This window comes from Colletotrichum lupini, chromosome 1 (assembly GCF_023278565.1).
Source record: "Colletotrichum lupini chromosome 1, complete sequence".
Classification (NCBI taxonomy): domain Eukaryota; kingdom Fungi; phylum Ascomycota; class Sordariomycetes; order Glomerellales; family Glomerellaceae; genus Colletotrichum; species Colletotrichum lupini.
Window position 1 is genome coordinate 4,974,281 of NC_064672.1, and position 17,444 is coordinate 4,991,724.

Below are 17,444 nucleotides of genomic sequence, written 5' to 3' on the forward strand. Positions count from 1 at the left end.
TTAATGAGTGCAATTATTTCCGAGTATGAAGAAACCAGGCATGATTCTTCTCAGTAGTTCATCTGCGGTGCTCTATGCTCTACGCTAAGCGCAATGCCGCCATTTTTTTTTTCTTACCCATAAAATAAAGCAACAAACGTCAAGAACCGTTATGAGAGAAATGTTCAAGGCTCACCCTGGAAGCTCATTGAATCCAAGAAATGAGCATGATGTATGCTTCTTCCGGAAGTCTAAAATTGTACTTGTGTAATCAGCACTGGTACCGGGGTTTCGTCGGTTCTCCTCCTCCTCTATTTCACCAACATCACTTTTACTTGTCTTCTATACAGACTGTCTAGCCATTTGACCGTACATATCCCACCATGTCCGTGCCATCCTCAGTACTGCGGCTTCGAGAGAGTCGTCGGTGCTGGTTGCTGCCAGCCGCTCTTGAACACTCACAAACCTATCTCTATCGATTTGTCCCAATATTGGCCGAGATGCTATGGTGCGTAGAAACCACCAGACTGACTCATTGCACCACCGGAGAGATTCCGCCAAACCCAAAGTCTCATTATAGACCAACGAAACTGTCCCTATGTCGTCCTTCCCTAGCCTATCAATCAAATGCGCGAGGAAGGACCAGCCAGAAATATCTGAATGGTGTCTGAAGGACCACTTCTTAACACTCTGAATCAGGGACACAAGCACGTCGAGCTCGGAAACGGCCAGAAACGTCTTTGTCAACCACCGGGCATGAGTCCATGCATAATAGTTACGAGGATGTCGTTCTCCAGCCATCATGACAACCGTCTCGACATCCTGTTGGACCACGACGGGAAGCCCGGCATCACGGTACCGCTCCGACAGCCAGCGTCGATGGTTCCACAACGTTGGTGACTTTGTGTGTCGATGCAGTCGGCTGGTGAGTAGACTATCCACGAACCACTTCTCCCGTGCTAGATTCACCTTCACGGTGTCACCCGCGGAGATCACATCGGAAAGAAGACGCTTTCTGGTGTTGGCGGCTGTGAGGTGCTCAGGGTCCATCAGAAGTAGGACGCTTGTTGCAGCCATCAGCTGCTCTCGTCCCACCGCAGAAGAATCATTGGCTTTGTGCTTCTGAAGGATTTGTCTGGCGAAGAGAAAGGCTTGGACGATGCGCAGCTTGGGAATCGCAACTGCGTTCTCGTCTCGTAGAAAGATCTCGTCTGGACCCATTGGATGGCCCTGGCCTAGAATCTCGATCTCGAGGAGATTATCATCTTGCGGCTGCGCGAAAAGCCCAGAGATTTCGTTAAAGATTTTCTCGTGGTCGCCTTGTTGTAGGGCAGCTATGATGTGCTTGTTCAGAGCTCTCGACATTGCTGTATTGAAGGGTTGTTGAACGGGACCGTCTTGGCCTTGAGCATGTCTGTGAGCCTCACTAAAGCACGCTCGACAAAAGTGATTTGGCGCTTTAACGGCAGCTCTTGAGTAGCAAGCCGAACCACAGGAATGGACCCAGAACCACCTAGGTAGGTAAGTCAAGACGTTGAGGCCGTTCAAGTCTTGCTCCGATGGAATGTAAACGCGGGAGTTGAAGGTGATTGGTTCTTGCTGTTGGACGAGGCGGCGGCCAGTGGCTTACAGTGGCTAAGGTCCCCGCTAAAGATGCAATTCGCGGGGCAATGACATAGGACCACGTTTTCCCGCCCACCCAAGGGCACCCTCGAGCCCTGTCACACACCTACCTATCGACAACCGTTCAGCCTCGCACATCACAGACATGTGCCGATAGATACCGGAACCACCGCTTGCGAGTCTGTGATCTACCAAAGGGTGTCTACCATGCCCTCCCTACTCGTCATCATCCTCGTGCTGGAGGTGTTCTCCCACCTGGTCAACACCGTCGGAGCTGCAGCCATCAACAATCTGGTCAGTCTGCCTTTCACCTCCCTTTGACTTCGCGCCCTGCCGGTCACGGAAAGATCGCCGCGTTTGCTAACAGCCTAGCAGCTCTGGACAACTCTCAACTACCTCCCCATCTCGACCGCCAAGGCAGCCGCGCAGCATCGAAAGCTGCAAGCCGACTTTCTCAAGACGCGAAAGGAGCTGAATGCGACTAGCAGTCAGGATGAGTTCGCCAAGTGGGCCAAGCTCCGTCGGACGCACGACAAGCAGCTGGAGCAGCTAGAGAAGAGCAGTATGTTACACAAGGCTACGATGTGGCTTTCATGCCGGGCTATAGAGATCGTGATGGCTAACGTGTACACTTTGCCAACACGCAGAGCAAACCCAGGAAGCATCGAGATCAAAGTTCGATACCTACCTCACTGGCTTCAGATGGGCCCTCACCAAGGTCCCTCAATACGGCCTCCCCTTCTGGTTCTCCAAGGAGCCCATGTTCTGGCTGCCGTACGGCTGGTTCCCCTACTACGCCGAATGGATCCTCTCGTTCCCCAAGGCCCCGATTGGCAGCGTTAGCATCGCTTCGTGGCAGCTGGCGTGTTCGGGCATGGTCACGCTCCTCACCGAGCTCATTGTCTCGGTTGTGGGACTCGTGTTTGCGACGAAACAGAGCAAGGGACAGCCGGTCAAGGTTCCTGCGGCGTCAGGTAAGACGGCGGCGCCCAAGACCGCGGCTGGTTCGTCTGAGACGGAGAAGAAGGAGTTGTAATGCGGCTAGGCGACTGTGCCGCCGTGGCGAGGACCTTAGGCAAGCACATATCAAATAAAGTAAATGTCCCTGGCTCATAAGGAGTGGTTCCAACATTGTGACGCTGGAAGCCTTTGCTTTTGTCGCAGGCGTCATCTCGAAATTTAACAGGCGAACAAAAATACCAGAGACGACGCAATCAAGCAGGCAGAGGAAAATTGCGGCACTCTTAGCAAGTCATGCAGACGCTATAGCCAGTTAAGGGTCACGGCTGCGTGCTTGTGCAAATCATAAAAGAAGAAAATTTTCATAGAATGTATCTCGTCTAAATTTGACGCAAAGTTCTTAATTGCAAGGCTAAGACTTTGTAACACGATCAAGAATAACCCTTGGCAGGGCATTTGGGGTTTGCTCTAGGCGTCATATTGACTCTGGTGACCATTTGAGTCCTTGCGGACGGCCAACAAAGCTTCGAAAGCGCCATCGTCACGTAGGATTGATCTCCTTGTCTTGCAAAAGACAGAGCTGTTGGTTAGTCTGGTAGTAGAAAATTGGAGCTCATGAAACAAAGCTACTGGCAATAGCAACTCTGAATCCCATAATATGTTGCCATCTGAAGCATTCGAGTGGCAGAGCGATTTTCCATGGGAAAACAACCTGTAATTGCAGGTATCGCTTGCTGTATCTCGTACTTTGAGCTTGATGTGAATGAAGAGGAGGGAAGATTGGAAGCGTTTGCTGTGGATATTTCGCAAAAAAATATCTGCTGCGAAGGTGCACCGCCACAGCCTATTTTCAGGTCGCGCCACACTACGAGGTTGACAGACAGACCCATTTCTCGGATTAACCACCGGCCGTGGACCGTGCTCAGCCCCATCGTGCATTCGTCCGGGAGGCAACGACATCAACTTGGCAGCTCTGTGTTTAGTACCTGCATCGACAAGCTTGATCAACAACCCCCATCGAACGGTTCGGAGCTCCCGCCATACATCAAGATGGCGCCGGCACAGGATACCATGTTTCGCTCGGCGAACATGAGTATGGTGCAGCTGTACATTTCGAATGAAATCGGTCGCGAGGTTGTCACAGCCCTTGGAGAGCTTGGTCTTCTCCAGTTCCGTGATGTACGTCGCCAACCCCCTTCCTGGAAACTATCGAGGTCGATATGAATATCGAAGCTAACCGACCGTAATCTATTTAGCTCAATGGCGATGTCAGTGCTTTCCAGCGCACCTTTACTCAGGAGATTCGAAGACTCGACAATGTCGAACGCCAGCTGCGTACGTCATCATTCCTCCAACCGCGCATCACGAACCCTCGGGATGGGATAGACTAACATCAAGGCAGGCTACTTCTACGCCCAGATGGAGAAGGCAGGAATTCCTCTCAGAAAGTTCGACGTCGATGCCGAAAGACTTGCCAACCCATCGACCTCCGAGATTGACGAACTCGCCGAGCGAAGCCAGAGCCTCGAGCAACGCGTCTTCCAGCTTAACGACAGCTACGAGACCTTGAAGAAGCGCGAAGTCGAGCTCACCGAGTGGCGCTGGGTTCTCCGCGAGGCTGGCGGCTTCTTTGACAGAGCCCACGGCAGCGTCGAGGAAATTCGCGCCTCCACCGATAACGATGACGCTCCTCTCCTCCAGGATGTCGAGCAGCACAACTCGGCCCCTGAGGTCGAGCGGTCCTTCTCTGGCATGAACATTGGCTTCGTGGCCGGTGTTATCAATAGGGACCGTGTTGCCTCCTTCGAACGCATTCTCTGGAGAACGCTGCGCGGAAACTTGTACATGAACCAGTCTGAGATCCCCGAGCCGCTCGTCGACCCCACCAACAACGAGGAGATCAACAAGAACGTGTTCGTCATCTTTGCCCACGGCAAGGAGATCCTGGCCAAGATTCGCAAGATCTCCGAGTCCATGGGTGCTGAGGTGTACAACGTGGACGAGAACAGCGACCTTCGTCGTGACCAGATCCACGAGGTCAACGCTCGCCTTAACGATGTTCAGAACGTTCTCCGCAACACCCAGCAAACCCTGAACGCTGAGCTCACCCAGATCTCTCAGGCATTGTCAGCTTGGATGGTCTTGGTCACCAAGGAGAAAGCCGTTTACAACACGCTTAACAACTTCTCGTACGATCGTGCTCGCAGGACTCTCATTGCCGAGGGTTGGTGTCCGACGAACGACCTGCCGCTGATTCGTTCTACGTTGCAAAACGTTACGAACCAAGCTGGACTCTCGGTGCCTTCCATCATCAACGAAATCCGCACCAACAAGACTCCGCCTACGTACATCAAGACGAACAAGTTTACTGAGGCGTTCCAAACTATTGTCAACGCTTACGGTACTCCCACTTACCAGGAGGTCAACCCGGCACTCCCTGTTATTGTTACCTTCCCCTTCCTCTTCGCTGTCATGTTCGGTGACTTTGGGCACGCCGTCATCATGGTTTCTGCCGCCCTCGCCATGATCTACTGGGAAAAGCCTCTCAAGAAGGTCACTTTCGAGTTGTTCGCTATGCTCTACTACGGAAGATACATCGCCTTGGTTATGGGTCTTTTCTCCCTCTTCACCGGTCTTATCTACAACGATGTCTTCTCCAAGTCTTTGACGCTGTTCGACAGTGCCTGGAAGTGGGATGTTCCCGACGACTACAAGCCTCCTCAGACTCTGACTGGTAAGCTCAATGACCACGGTTACCGCTATCCCTTCGGTCTGGACTGGAGATGGCATGAGACAGACAACGACCTTCTCTTCAGCAACAGTTACAAGATGAAGATGAGTATCGTTCTGGGTTGGGCCCACATGACCTACTCCCTCATCTTCGCCTACGTCAACGCCAAGCACTTCAAGAAGCCGGTGGATATCTGGGGTAACTTCGTCCCTGGCATGATCTTTTTCCAGTCCATCTTTGGCTACCTCGTCATGTGTATTCTCTACAAGTGGTCCGTCAACTGGAGCGACCCTCAGAACCCCCGCAACCCTCCTGGACTGTTGAACATGTTGATCTACATGTTCCTGCAGCCCGGCAAGCTCGAGGAAGGCGCGCAGCTCTACCCCGGACAGGCCACTGTCCAGGTCTTCCTCCTGCTATTGGCCGTCATCCAAGTCCCGATTCTGTTGTTCCTGAAGCCTTTCTGGCTCCGCTGGGAGCACAACCACGCTCGCGCCAAGGGTTATAGGGGCATTGGAGAGAGCTCTCGCGTTAGTGCCCTCGACGGCGACGATGACGAGGATCACGGACTCAACGGCCGCCCCAGCTTCGAGTCTGATGGCGAGGGCGTTGCTATGATCACGCAGGACCTGCATGGTGATGGCGAGCACGAGGAATTTGAGTTCAGCGAAGTGATGATTCACCAGATAATTCACACCATCGGTAAGGAATACGACAGCCAACACCTAACATGGAAAAAAAACTAACGATGACTACAGAATTCTGCTTGAACTGCGTTTCCCACACAGCCTCGTACCTTCGTCTCTGGGCCTTGTCACTTGCCCATCAACAACTCAGTTCCGTCCTTTGGTCCATGACCCTTGGACCTGCTCTTGGTTTCTCTGGCATCTTTGGTTCTATCGCTATCGTCGTGGTCTTCTACATGTGGTTCTTCCTGAGTAAGTTGCGATACTCCCCTCTCTTCTTAACATCTACTAACAGCACATTCAGCCATTGCCATTTTGGTCATGATGGAAGGTACCAGTGCCATGTTGCACTCCCTTCGTTTGGCTTGGGTCGAGTCCTTCTCCAAGTTCGCAGAGTTTGCCGGTTGGGCCTTCCAGCCGTTCTCTTTCACTACGACGTTAGAAGAGTCTGAAGAGCTGAAGGAGTACCTCGGTTAAGAAACTTCAGCTGGAGGTTTTCCAAGAGTGTGATTTACTGCATTTTGTTTTTCATTGTAACCTTAGTCCCTCTGTAACATAGCTCAATGCACTAGAGCATTAAGTATTTAAACGTGCTAGGCTGCCCGCGTGATTGTCGTGAGTGTGGTGGTTATACTACATGATAGCGTGTAAAACGCCGTGAAATGAACACCCTGCATCCAACATGGGGAAAAACCTCGTAGTAACTCTTAACCCCAAAGCGGGGCCGTGACCTCGGCAGCGTGCTCGCAGACACGTCTCACACGGTCGGCAAAAGCCTTGTGACTGCACTCCACCTCCAGATCCTCCAACCAGACGACAGCCTCCATCTTGTCGACCTTGATACGAATGCCCGGCACGGGGATGCCGAGCTTTATGAGGCGCTCAATCTCTGCGCGGCGCCGCGCCTCCAGCTTCTTCTCCTGCTCCGCCTCCGCGTCGTCCTCGGACACGTCCATGGACGCGTCGCTGGCGTCGTCGGACTTGATTGCCTTTGTTGTCACCGCTGCTGCTCCGTCCTCGGGCTGCGGCGGGAGACGGGGTTCGGCGACTGGGTTGACGTTGTCGGCGCCGAACTGGGCTTCGAGGAACATGAGGAAGCGCTCGAGGCGTTCTGTCGCTGGGACGTTTGCGTGGGGGTTTTTGGGGAGGGGTTTGGGGGCGTGGTCGTGGTCGTGGCTGTGGGAAGCCGCGGAGCCTGAGTACGTGTAAGTGAGTGGTTAGCGAACTGTAAGAGAAACTTCTGCAGACGTGGAAATCCATAATTATCAAGTAGAAAAAGGGGGGGGGGGCGTACGTTTTACTGCTGCGGGACTGCTCTCGATGGAGAACAGACACGCCATGACGGCGTCAGCAATACCGTCGTTCAGCATGTTGCCCTCCCACTCGAGCTCGACCTCTCCGTCGCTGCGGTACCGCACGGCGACGCAGCCCATGACCAGGTACGCGGCCACGAGGCGGGCGACTTCCTCGTCGGCCGCCTCCTCGCCCATCTCCTGGTCAACATCATCGCCTTCGCTTTTCTCGGCGCCGTTTCCGTTGGCGACTGCAGCACCGTCAACGGCCTTGTCGTGAGCCGGGTGACCCTTGCGCATCTCGGGGAGCTCCTCGACGCTGCCAAAGACGCCTTCGAGACCCCAGCGTACAAGGTCAACGCCGGCAGCCGTAAGGCGGAGGCGCTGCTTACAGGTGATTGTAGTGGTGTTGAGGCCGGCGTACTCGCGCAGGTCCTCGGGCGCCATGAGGGAGAGCTTAAAGTCGTTTTGGACGAGGACGCCGGTGACGAGCTGTTGCGGCAGGGAGGTGGGATCGGAGAGGGATGTCGGGGGAGGGATGGTGGCGAGCTTGCCGACAACTTTGGCCGTCTTGTCCTGCTTGAAGGGGATGCGAAGCTCTTCGCAGTTTTTGGGACTAAAGACCTTAACTTTTGCCGTCTTGCTTGCGTTGAGGGAGAGGAGCTTGGATTTGAGGCGCATCATGTTATGCTGCTCGCCGTGGACGAGAATCTTTGGAAGGTGTCAGTCTGCTTGATTCCTTCCCCGGAGGTTTGGGGTGGGGGAGTGAGGGAGAAAGGGGTTCACTTACTACCACTGGGGCTGCGACTTCCTCGATGAACTCACGGTTCTCCGTGCCATCAACATGAGCTGCAAAGGAGTACTCGGCAACGCTGCACCGACGGGGGATGAAGACCTTTTCGCTCTCCCCGCCGGGGCCGCGTCGGGCACCAGCTGTCGTCCGGCTCATGACGGCCTGGATCTGGTCGGGCTCCTGCATGATTTGCTTGGCCATGGTGCCCTCGACACTGTAACCGGTGATGATAACGCCGTTCTTGTCGTTGGGGGCCCACCTCTCGAGAAGTTCTCTACTCACACCATTCTGAAGCATACCAGGACTGGCCAGCATGACACAGCCTCCGACGTCGTCGAAGCGGTCGAGGTTTTTGAGGGAGCGGATGTACTTGAAGTCCCAGGGCCCGCCCTTGCCGGATCCGTCACCGGATGCTTCGGCCTCGGCCATGCGCTCGCGGAAGAGGCGCTTGATGTTGTCGTTCATGGCGCCGACGTAGGTCTGATAAACAACCATACACTTTCTGGCGAGATTGCTGGCGTAGTAGATTGGGAACCGCTGGAAGTCTGCATGCTTGCCCCAGTACTCATCCAGGATGAGCAGAAGCTCCTGGGCTCTGCCGAGGGCAAAGACTGGCATCAGGACCCTGCCTCCGCGATTAAGGATGCTGGTAATGGACTTCATCAAGGCCTGCTCGCGCTCCAGGCGGGGTACGTGGGAGGCAATGCCATAGGTCGACTCCGTGATCAGGACATCGATCTTGACGCCCTTGGGAACTTCTGCCGAGACCAAATGTCTATCTTGCTCTCGTGAGTAGTCTCCGGTAAAGAAGATTTTGAGACCCGCAATCTCGATGAGGAACATGGCAGCTCCGAGGACATGGCCAGCAGGATAGGGCGTAATGCGGATGGACGAAATGGTGTGTGTGGTGTGGTAATCAATGGCCTCGATTTGAGGGAAAGTGTTCAGATGGTCTGCTTCCGTGTAGACTGGCTGTGACGTCGGGTTGGACGAGGTATTTCCAACACGGACACTGTCTTGAATGAGCCACTTATAGATGGCCTTTGTTGGATGGGTCATAAAGACTCGGCCTCTGAAGTTAGTCTTAGATAAGACGTATGGTAATGAAGCCGCATGATCTACGTGGAAACTGCCACTTATTAGCATGTTCAACACCAAAGTGTCATACAACCAACACCAAATACTCTAGGGCGACAACGCCAAGAGCTATCACAATGGCGAGGACGACAAGGCAAGGCAGGTGGGAAGAATGAGGTCTTTGTATTGTTTCTGTGTACAAGAATGAAATAGCATAAAAGGCGTAGCAATGGGCTCCATCAGGTGCGAGAGTCGCCGAAAGGCACTCGCTATTCCTGAGCCAGAGGTATGATCCCAGATATTGGTTTCCAAGTTCGTTCACCGCCTTGCCCTGCGATCCAACAGCATTTGGGAGGGGGAAGGGGGGCTTACTGGCTGATTAGAAGTACATCAACCGTACTTAGATCGAAGTCGTCGAAGAAAGGCAGCGCTGCAAGGCCATCGTATGCTGGGTGCTGGCCAGCATCAAGCTATGGGAATGGTAGTTAGTACCTGCCTGTTCAATCAAGGAAGGAAGATTGTGCTCGTACCATCACTGTCTTGCCCTTGTATTGGATAATGTGACATGACCTGCCGACTTCGTTGCCACCTCCAAGGCAGAGAAACATCAGCTCGTCGGCAGGGTCGACCGGTTCCTCAGAAACGGTGGCGGCCATGGCCGAAGCCTTTCTCTTTGACGCCATAGCTGCAAGTGTCGCAAGTGCCGCAAGTCGCAAACAGTCGATCAATCTGTATTTGTTAATATCGCACCGATTGGTGGCGGTCAGTTCCCGATTAGATCATCTGTAGCAAACGAGTCGGCGCGAGATGGGTTGTCGGTGAGGCGGTGACAATACTGCCACAGGCTGAAGCAGAGAAGTTGAATTGCAAGTGATAGGAGGTCAGCGGGCAACGCGCAGGGCCAACAGGGTCGCGTAAAAGTTGGCGGCAGCTGTCTGGTCCGCTACCAAGCTCCAGCCTAAACGCTTGGACCATGTAGCGCTTGGGCGGGGACAAGGCTGCGCTATCACGTGACTTTAAATGAACGTGGTCCTCAATTCTTTCTGGCGACAGCTCCTGCTTCCATCTGCTCAGTAACCCGTCGCTCCGATCATCACCAGACGACCAACACGACAGAGCAATACACGCCCGAACGTCACGCTGTCGCCGAAACAACGTCCTGCGATTTCGACGCGATCTGGAAGTTTTGTCCTTTTGGCCGACTAGACCGGCACGTCAGATGGGCAGAGTCGCGTGAGGATTGCTCAGGCTGTCCGGCTTGCTGAGCTTCATCAGAGCGAGCGGCTTCTGACCAATCTCTCGATTCGATCGCAACCTATCTCTACTACTTGTAATAACAGCTGTCAAGATGGCGCAACCCCAGCCTCAGATGCCTCAGAGGGCATTCTCGCCTCCTCAACCTACATCATCTCCTGCTGCGACGCAAGCCGGCTTTGCGCCTCCGCCTAATAAAAGACCGCGACTTTCCCCTGGCGCAACTCCCCAACCCGAATCGCCGTATTCTACTTCACCCTACGCACCGAGCCCAGGCGCACCGGTTACTCCTTCCACCGCCACGACGTCTGCTGCATCTCCCGTCTTTCCAAACGCTCAGCAGCAGCAAGCCGCGACGCCGACCTACACGGGACCATACCAACATACAAACGGCAATACCACCCCAGCTCTTGCCCTTCCATCAGCTCCGACTCCTCCACCGCAAGTGTCAACCCCGCAGCCGCCAGCGCCTCCCACTCTGCCGCAATACACCTCAGCCACTCTGGCTCTCGGCAACAATAATTCACCTAGCACACCCGTCATGCAGCAGCCTTCGACTCCCGGCGCGATGGGTCCGCCTTCGAGACCTCCTGATCGACCACAAAAAGAGTACGAATACGACGTCACGGATTCGCTGGCAGGCACGGGCATCGATCTACGAGCTGAAGAGCAGTTCCTGTCCGAACTGTATGTTCCGGAATCAAGAACCGGCTTCGCTCCCTACCCCCAAGGCAACAAGGGGAGCTTCTACGGCGCGGGTCCTGCGAACCAGCCTGCTCAGCCAGCCGGCACCGATACCCAGAATCAGTTGGTAGCACAGGCGGCGGAGAAGGCGTGGCAGGAATCCGCAAAGCGCCTGGCTCAGACCAGGACCATGGAGTTGAACAACGCTTTCTTGCAAGTCCCTGTTGTCTACCGAAAAGCGGAGAAGTTTGCCAGAGATCAAGGCCTGATACTCAACTTGGAGACCAAGAACAGCAACCAGCCTATGGGGCGTATGCGTCTTCCTGAAGAGTTTCCCGCGCCTACTGTGACGGTAACCACTAAGAAAGGACCGGACTCGACCATGGTGACAACAACAGGAACCTGGATACCTCAGGAGGCTTTCTTGGTCGATCAGCTAGCACTGCTGTCGCTGGCTACTAAGCAGCGTCTCAGAACGCTCATGGAAGATTCCAACCGAATTGCGAAAAACCGGCAGACTTCGTCGCATGGTGAAGTCCCGGAGGAATGGCAAGTGGCCGCTGCACCACTGAAAAGCGCGCCGGAGACGCAAACAGAGGATGGAACTCAGCAGAGTGCGACTGAGAATGGCGCCAGTCCTCGCCCGAGCGCTCAGAAACGTTCGTGTACACGTGTTCCGTGCCAATATAACATACTGACTCTTATTCAGGCCCTCTTGAAGATGCTACTTTCAGCCAGGCGAGCAAGGTGCAGAAGATATCTGCTACGAATACCATGAGTCACACAGTCCGCGAAGTAGGCAAGGCTGAGAGAGACTGGGAGGAAAGACGACTACGGAAGCGCAACGCCCGAAAGGATGGAACCGCAGAGGTCGCATCGACGCCATCACGTGCCGGATCCGTTGCGCCTGGAACTCCTGGCGGTTCGGCACCTGACTCAGAGAAGGCCATCTCAAAGAAGGAACAGAAGAAACTTGATGCTGTGAAGAAGGCAGAGGCTAGCAGCCATGCAAATCAAAACATCACGAGTAGCATGTTCGTCGGCATGCCCAAGACAGGATCGCTTTTCGGAAAGAAGAAAGGCGGCAAGTCATACTCTTGGATGACAGGCGGCAGTGGGGCCAGCACGCCGAGACTTGGCACGCCCGGAAAGGCGGGTGCCGCAGCCGCTTCGGGTCCTCCTGCTCCGGCGAACCACGCGCTTACCGTTGAGGGCCGAGCACGACTTGGCAATTGGCGAGAGGATAAGGAAAAGGGCAAAGGCATCCAAGTACGAGACTGGGTGGCAGCCCTAGAGGGTGACGAAATCGAACTGAGAGCCATGCAGGCGGCTTACGATAAGCTGGATACGTCGGAGCCCAAATAGAGGAAGGGCGATGAAATACCAATCGAAAAGTCGAAGTCGGAATCAGTTATGTACTTTTATTATTAGCATGGCGTTACGCAGACAGCATGGATATGGGATCGCGGTCGGTCTGCATAGTATCTTTAAGGGGGGTTTAAAAATGGGCGGCCACACCAGTCAGGCCACGAAGATGCCAGACGACCGAGCCTACATATCCAGGAGAAAGGATGGAAGGACTCTTTTCCTCAGTCGCTTGGGAGACGGGTAGTCAGAAAGATCCGCTCAGAGTCTCGTCCTCAAACAGGGGGATTCACTGAGAATCGTCAAATACAAATCGTTTGCCAGTACACATCAGGGTTTTCACAGACTAGCCTTCCCCGAAAAATGGTTAGTGAGAGGACAACGTGAGTAAGCGACCGCCGGCAGCAAGCCCATCACGGTACGCGAGCAATGCATGTCTCGGGGCTCTCTCGGATGGCACATGGGACTCTCATTCGTCGAGGTGTACGCAAGCGGCGACCTCACTCGTGAGATTGTGACCGAGCCGTCCGCTGAATCAGCCAGGTCCCAGCGATTCGTTCCAAATCGGTGAAAGGTGTGCAAAAGATTGTGATTGTGTGCGAGTGGAAGTGTATCTTGAACTCGTCACCTTCTTCGATGTCGTCACGTCACGGTGATGGGCCATCACATATTACCGAAGGTGAGATAGGTATTCCATTTCGATGGGATTCTCAATCTGCCTTGCTTGCTAACCCCGTATGTGCCATGCTTAGTAGCCGTTTCCGCTCCGAGAAGCTAAATCGAATCAGTGGTGGCGTCGTGGCGGAGAATTCGGCACCATGTGTTTTCCAAATACCTACCTACACTTACTTGCATAGCACCATTCACGGGCGCTTATCATCGTTTGCCTTTGACCGAAGATGGATATGGCGAGGGGGAGGCTGGGAGGCAAAGGCGGTGGACGAACAACGTGGGATGGTTGGCATCAGACATACATAACACTATTTGATTCCAACATGACTGACAAATACTCCAAGCTTGAGAGAGAGAAAAAAATTGACCCCCGGTGAGGAGGCAGAAAACGGATGACTGAAGCTTCTGCATAAGCTTCTTCTCCTTGGACCTTCTCTCATCCACACCCTTACCCATTGTTTGCATGTTTTGGGCCTATCCGTAAGCTCATGTGGAGACAGGACCGGCAAACATGGGGCGGGGATCGCAATGTCTTGACATCGATGGCGTTCGGTTGGGGCTGCCGCTAAGACGGACGTAGAACGAGTTGGGATTGGGGGCTCCTTTTCTCTCTCTCTTCCACACACATCAAGTCTTCTCTGCCGTGTGTGTCTGCGTGTAATAACTCCGCCCAACAACTCAATTGAGATCGGCGGCAGACATGATTGGGGGCAATCAAAGACTTTTTTGAATGCAGGTCTCTTTTTGGACCTTGCTCTGATGCCTCTAATGCCCCTTTCGGAAGCGGTGCATGAGGCCTAGCGGTGAGCCGGACTGGGCTCCGGCCCATGGGATGTATCAACTCCGTGACTCCGGTCGTGGAAGAGCAAACGTTTTGGGTGGATCGCAAAGGAAGACAGCACGAAAGAGGGTACGGTACCTTACACATCACAACCCACGCCACGCTATCTATTGCTTTCTTGCCTTAGCTCGGCACGTCGAGCTAACCCCCCGGAAGCTCCAAAGAAGGACTGGAAAGATCGAGGGGATCTCGCGCGAACTCGCCTCGCTAGGTAGGCTTACTTAGCCAAACTTGGCTTTGCTTGTGCGGCTATGTGTGCGCTGAACGCCACCATTTTTTTATGCGAGCTGCGGCCCGCTAGTGAAGTTCTAAGACGGCGTGAATTACAATTACTTTGCTGACATCATGGGCTGCAGGTGCCAGGTGGATGGAAATGGTGCTGGTCATGGTTGAAGCTACATTGCTGGGTGGATGGGTATGCGGGCGAGAGCAAATGAGGATTTTCCACTCGTACAATCGCCCCGTTGCGGATGGAGTTGTACCCGGAAAAATGTTGGTTTAGGACATTTCAGTTTGCCAGTGTATAAGTATAACAGCCTGGCTTGGTCCACATCCCTTTGCTATTAGACATGACCCAAGACAACTCAATCTAAGACGCCCCCTTACACTCCGTCTATACAGTCTCACAACGTTCATCTTAAGCGTCGAAATGGTCAAGCTACTTTCAGCAACCCTCCCGGTTGCTTTTGCGACCCTTGCTGCGGCCAAGTCGTGTCAGAACCTCACAGTCGAAGTGTCAATCACATCACGGAACGGCGTCTTCAATGTCTCAACACCAAAGACAAACATCGATGTCACAAATATCATGCTAGGCCTGGCACAGCAGGGCAACAACTTCTCCGCAACCCATCTCACAGATGTAAGGACTCCCCCACCATCCATAGCTCATAGTACACACCAAAAGACATTACACGATGTTAACATGATTTGTCCATCGTCTAGTACGCAACAGTCGGAGGCACATACCACCTCGCCTCAACCTACTGCCAACCAGACTCCGGCCCGGGCTCCGTCCTCCAGATCCTCACCCACGGCATCGGCTTCGACAGGAGCTACTGGGACTTCCCCGCCAACAACTACAACTACAGCTACGTCGGCCCCGCCGTCGACGACTACGGCTACTCCACCTTCGCCTGGGACCGCCTCGGCATCGCCCAGTCCTCCCGCGGCGAACCCGTCAACGAGATCCAGGGCTTCCTCGAGCTCGCCGCCCTCAAAGCCTTGACCGACAAGCTCCGCGCGGGCGCCGTCCCGGGTGTGCCCTGCACGTTTGACAAGTACGTCCACGTCGGCCACTCCTTCGGCTCCGTCCACTCGTACGCGCTGTCCGCCATGTACCCGGACGCCTCGGACGGTCTGGTGTTGACGGGGTTCTCCGCCAACGCCACCTTCCTCGCGGATTTCTTGCTGGGCGGGGCCTTCGTCCAGGCGAACCAGATTCCCGCGCTGAGCGACTACGTCGATGGCTACCTTGCGCCTGCGTACGAGGGCGGCGCGCACATCAATTTCTTCGCGCCGGATAACTTTGACCCTGCCATCCTGACGGCGGCGTATAAGACGGGCAAGCCGGTGACTGTGGGTGAGCTGCTCACCATTGGCGGCGAGGCTGGCACGACGAGCGGGTTCAAGAAGCCTGTTCTTGTCATCACGGGTGGTAAGTCTCGAGAACACATGCGGAAGCCTATCCAGTCGACATAGGAAGGGGAGCCCATTGTAAGCTAACGAATGGACCTTTTTAGAACGCGACGTTCCTTTCTGCGGTGGTGATTGTCTTGCAACTGGCAACCCTAAGCTACCTTCGATTCCGGCCGGCGTTGCACCGCTCATCAAGAACGCGAGCTCTTTTGAGGCTTATGTTGTTCCCGATGCTGGCCACGGCTTGGCATTTGTAAGTTTTTTCTCCTGTAGAGCTGGAATGATTTTGAGAAAAGTTTCTAACGCATATCATGACAGAGCTACTCCCACGTCGAGGTCACTAGCAAGATCCAGAATTTCCTTGCGCAGAACGGGCTTGCCAACTAAAGGTTGGGTTCGAAATCATCTTTCGTAATGAAACAATGTTGAATTGGATCTGCTTCAGGTTTTATGTCGTAGATCTGGTCTTTCTTCTGAAGCAAAAGTCGTCCAGCGAATTAGTGCGCTCTCTTTTTCACGATATCAAGACAAATAATATACATACTTGACACATTTAAATTATACTCTGCATTCACCACTGCTCAGTAACCATTAAACTACAATAAAAGAGAGCATACTGAGAGATGGAAACTGCCGTAACCAAGTCATCTCATATGCTACACATTACCTGCAAAGTGACGGATTATAACCATACCCGAAAGAGCCCGCTTGGCTTACCTTTTCCCCCGTCCGTATATCCGTTCTTCAAGGCACCACTCGCAAAATGACGTCGGCTTTCACTAGCCCCCGGATCCGGATCCGAACGGTTCAACGCGGTAGGATCAAACTACCGAAGTACCTACCCCAAAGTCTGACGTGAGACAACAGAAACCACACCACCACGAGAAAGCAAAACCTCATATAGCTATTGAAGAAAGCTCCCCCCCCCCCCCCCTCTCCATTCAAATCTGAGACCAAATCTCCAAGTCCCAGACACATCCGCACCATTCGTTTTGCCCGATTGTATAGAGGTGCACCTTCTTCTGTTTCCCCCAACTATGCAGCTGTGGTCTCACAAGGCGAAACAAGACGCCCTGAACCAATCAGACGAAGAGCGGCGTCAGCAGCCCTCGTTGCGCGAGATGCTCGACAACAAGCCCCGAGCAACAGAAGGCGATCACAAGGACTCATCCGGCCCGATACCGATCATTCTATGCGGTAAGACAGAGGCGATTGGTCGCGGCGTCATCGAGGGCCTGAAGCCGGAATATGAAGGTAAGCTCCCAAGACAGCGCATTCCAACCCCCGGAATTGGACCAAAAAAAAAAAACAAAAAAAAAAGAGTGGGAGATCGAGTCATGAGACCGAATTGATGAGAGAGTCCTGAAGAATTGAGGCTCACAATCCCCCAAATAGTAATCCACTTCATCACCACCCCCGCCTCAGGAGCCCTCATCATCCCAGCCCTCCTGACGTCTTCTCCACCGCCGCAGCACCCAGACACCAGCGCAATCGGCAGCGGACACTACGCCTCCCCGCCCCGCGCCATCGTCCTGGGCGGCGCATTCGATGAGGAGGCCGTAAAATCCCTTCAGAACGCCGTCGTCGAACAAGGGGTTGCGGCCGCGTCGAGAAAGGTTCCGTGGCTGAGGCACGACGGGAGTAAAGCCGCGCCGCCTCCCGGGCCAGAGTACGGCAAGGCCATGGTCGCGAGGGTGAGGGAGAAGTTGGGGCTGTTGGAGGGGGAGGGAAAGTTGGATGGTGGGTATGGGGGTGACGAGTGGTATTAAAGGGCCTGGTGTTGGTGATGCGGCAGCTTGGTGGCAGCACAAAAGGGTAGTATATGGGCTTTGAAGTGGGGGTAGGAGCATGG

The 17,444-nt window shown here is 54.1% G+C and overlaps 8 protein-coding genes across 8 annotated transcripts; 6 read left to right on the forward strand and 2 right to left on the reverse strand.

Moving 5' to 3' along the window:
• Positions 1–321: 321 nt before the first annotated feature.
• Positions 322–1,344, reverse strand: CLUP02_01490 (uncharacterized protein; the record flags this gene model as incomplete). The annotated part of the gene is made up of 1 exon (XM_049280530.1): positions 322–1,344. The coding sequence occupies one exon, from the start codon at positions 1,342–1,344 to the stop codon at positions 322–324; it is 1,023 nt and encodes a 340-aa protein (XP_049136487.1).
• A 45-nt stretch (positions 1,345–1,389) lies between these two features.
• CLUP02_01491 (uncharacterized protein) lies at positions 1,390–6,456 on the forward strand (the record flags this gene model as incomplete). Its single annotated transcript, XM_049280531.1, has 14 exons — positions 1,390–1,425; positions 1,501–1,610; positions 1,659–1,699; positions 1,760–1,896; positions 1,978–2,164; positions 2,250–2,634; positions 2,699–2,853; positions 3,065–3,107; positions 3,237–3,391; positions 3,443–3,741; positions 3,819–3,897; positions 3,965–5,995; positions 6,052–6,231; positions 6,284–6,456. The coding sequence occupies 14 exons, from the start codon at positions 1,390–1,392 to the stop codon at positions 6,454–6,456; spliced, it is 4,011 nt and encodes a 1,336-aa protein (XP_049136488.1).
• Positions 6,457–6,686: 230 nt separating this feature from the next.
• Positions 6,687–9,824, reverse strand: CLUP02_01492 (metallo-beta-lactamase superfamily protein; the record flags this gene model as incomplete). Its single annotated transcript, XM_049280532.1, has 6 exons — positions 6,687–7,174; positions 7,274–7,982; positions 8,062–9,193; positions 9,249–9,472; positions 9,531–9,611; positions 9,672–9,824. The coding sequence occupies 6 exons, from the start codon at positions 9,822–9,824 to the stop codon at positions 6,687–6,689; spliced, it is 2,787 nt and encodes a 928-aa protein (XP_049136489.1).
• Positions 9,825–9,948: 124 nt separating this feature from the next.
• On the forward strand, positions 9,949–10,406 carry CLUP02_01493 (uncharacterized protein; the record flags this gene model as incomplete). The annotated part of the gene is made up of 4 exons (XM_049280533.1): positions 9,949–9,959; positions 10,019–10,061; positions 10,121–10,151; positions 10,216–10,406. The coding sequence occupies 4 exons, from the start codon at positions 9,949–9,951 to the stop codon at positions 10,404–10,406; spliced, it is 276 nt and encodes a 91-aa protein (XP_049136490.1).
• Positions 10,407–10,489: 83 nt separating this feature from the next.
• CLUP02_01494 (uncharacterized protein) lies at positions 10,490–12,444 on the forward strand (the record flags this gene model as incomplete). Its single annotated transcript, XM_049280534.1, has 2 exons — positions 10,490–11,738; positions 11,789–12,444. 2 exons carry the CDS (start codon positions 10,490–10,492, stop codon positions 12,442–12,444), a joined length of 1,905 nt encoding a protein of 634 aa, XP_049136491.1.
• A 67-nt stretch (positions 12,445–12,511) lies between these two features.
• CLUP02_01495 (uncharacterized protein) lies at positions 12,512–13,685 on the forward strand (the record flags this gene model as incomplete). The annotated part of the gene is made up of 8 exons (XM_049280535.1): positions 12,512–12,551; positions 12,605–12,827; positions 12,850–12,950; positions 13,048–13,096; positions 13,197–13,401; positions 13,461–13,489; positions 13,531–13,573; positions 13,617–13,685. The coding sequence occupies 8 exons, from the start codon at positions 12,512–12,514 to the stop codon at positions 13,683–13,685; spliced, it is 759 nt and encodes a 252-aa protein (XP_049136492.1).
• Positions 13,686–14,606: 921 nt separating this feature from the next.
• On the forward strand, positions 14,607–15,979 carry CLUP02_01496 (uncharacterized protein; the record flags this gene model as incomplete). The annotated part of the gene is made up of 4 exons (XM_049280536.1): positions 14,607–14,816; positions 14,900–15,611; positions 15,697–15,845; positions 15,911–15,979. 4 exons carry the CDS (start codon positions 14,607–14,609, stop codon positions 15,977–15,979), a joined length of 1,140 nt encoding a protein of 379 aa, XP_049136493.1.
• A 376-nt stretch (positions 15,980–16,355) lies between these two features.
• On the forward strand, positions 16,356–17,361 carry CLUP02_01497 (uncharacterized protein; the record flags this gene model as incomplete). Its single annotated transcript, XM_049280537.1, has 3 exons — positions 16,356–16,447; positions 16,545–16,846; positions 16,949–17,361. The coding sequence occupies 3 exons, from the start codon at positions 16,356–16,358 to the stop codon at positions 17,359–17,361; spliced, it is 807 nt and encodes a 268-aa protein (XP_049136494.1).
• Between the last annotated feature and the right edge of the window lie 83 nt (positions 17,362–17,444).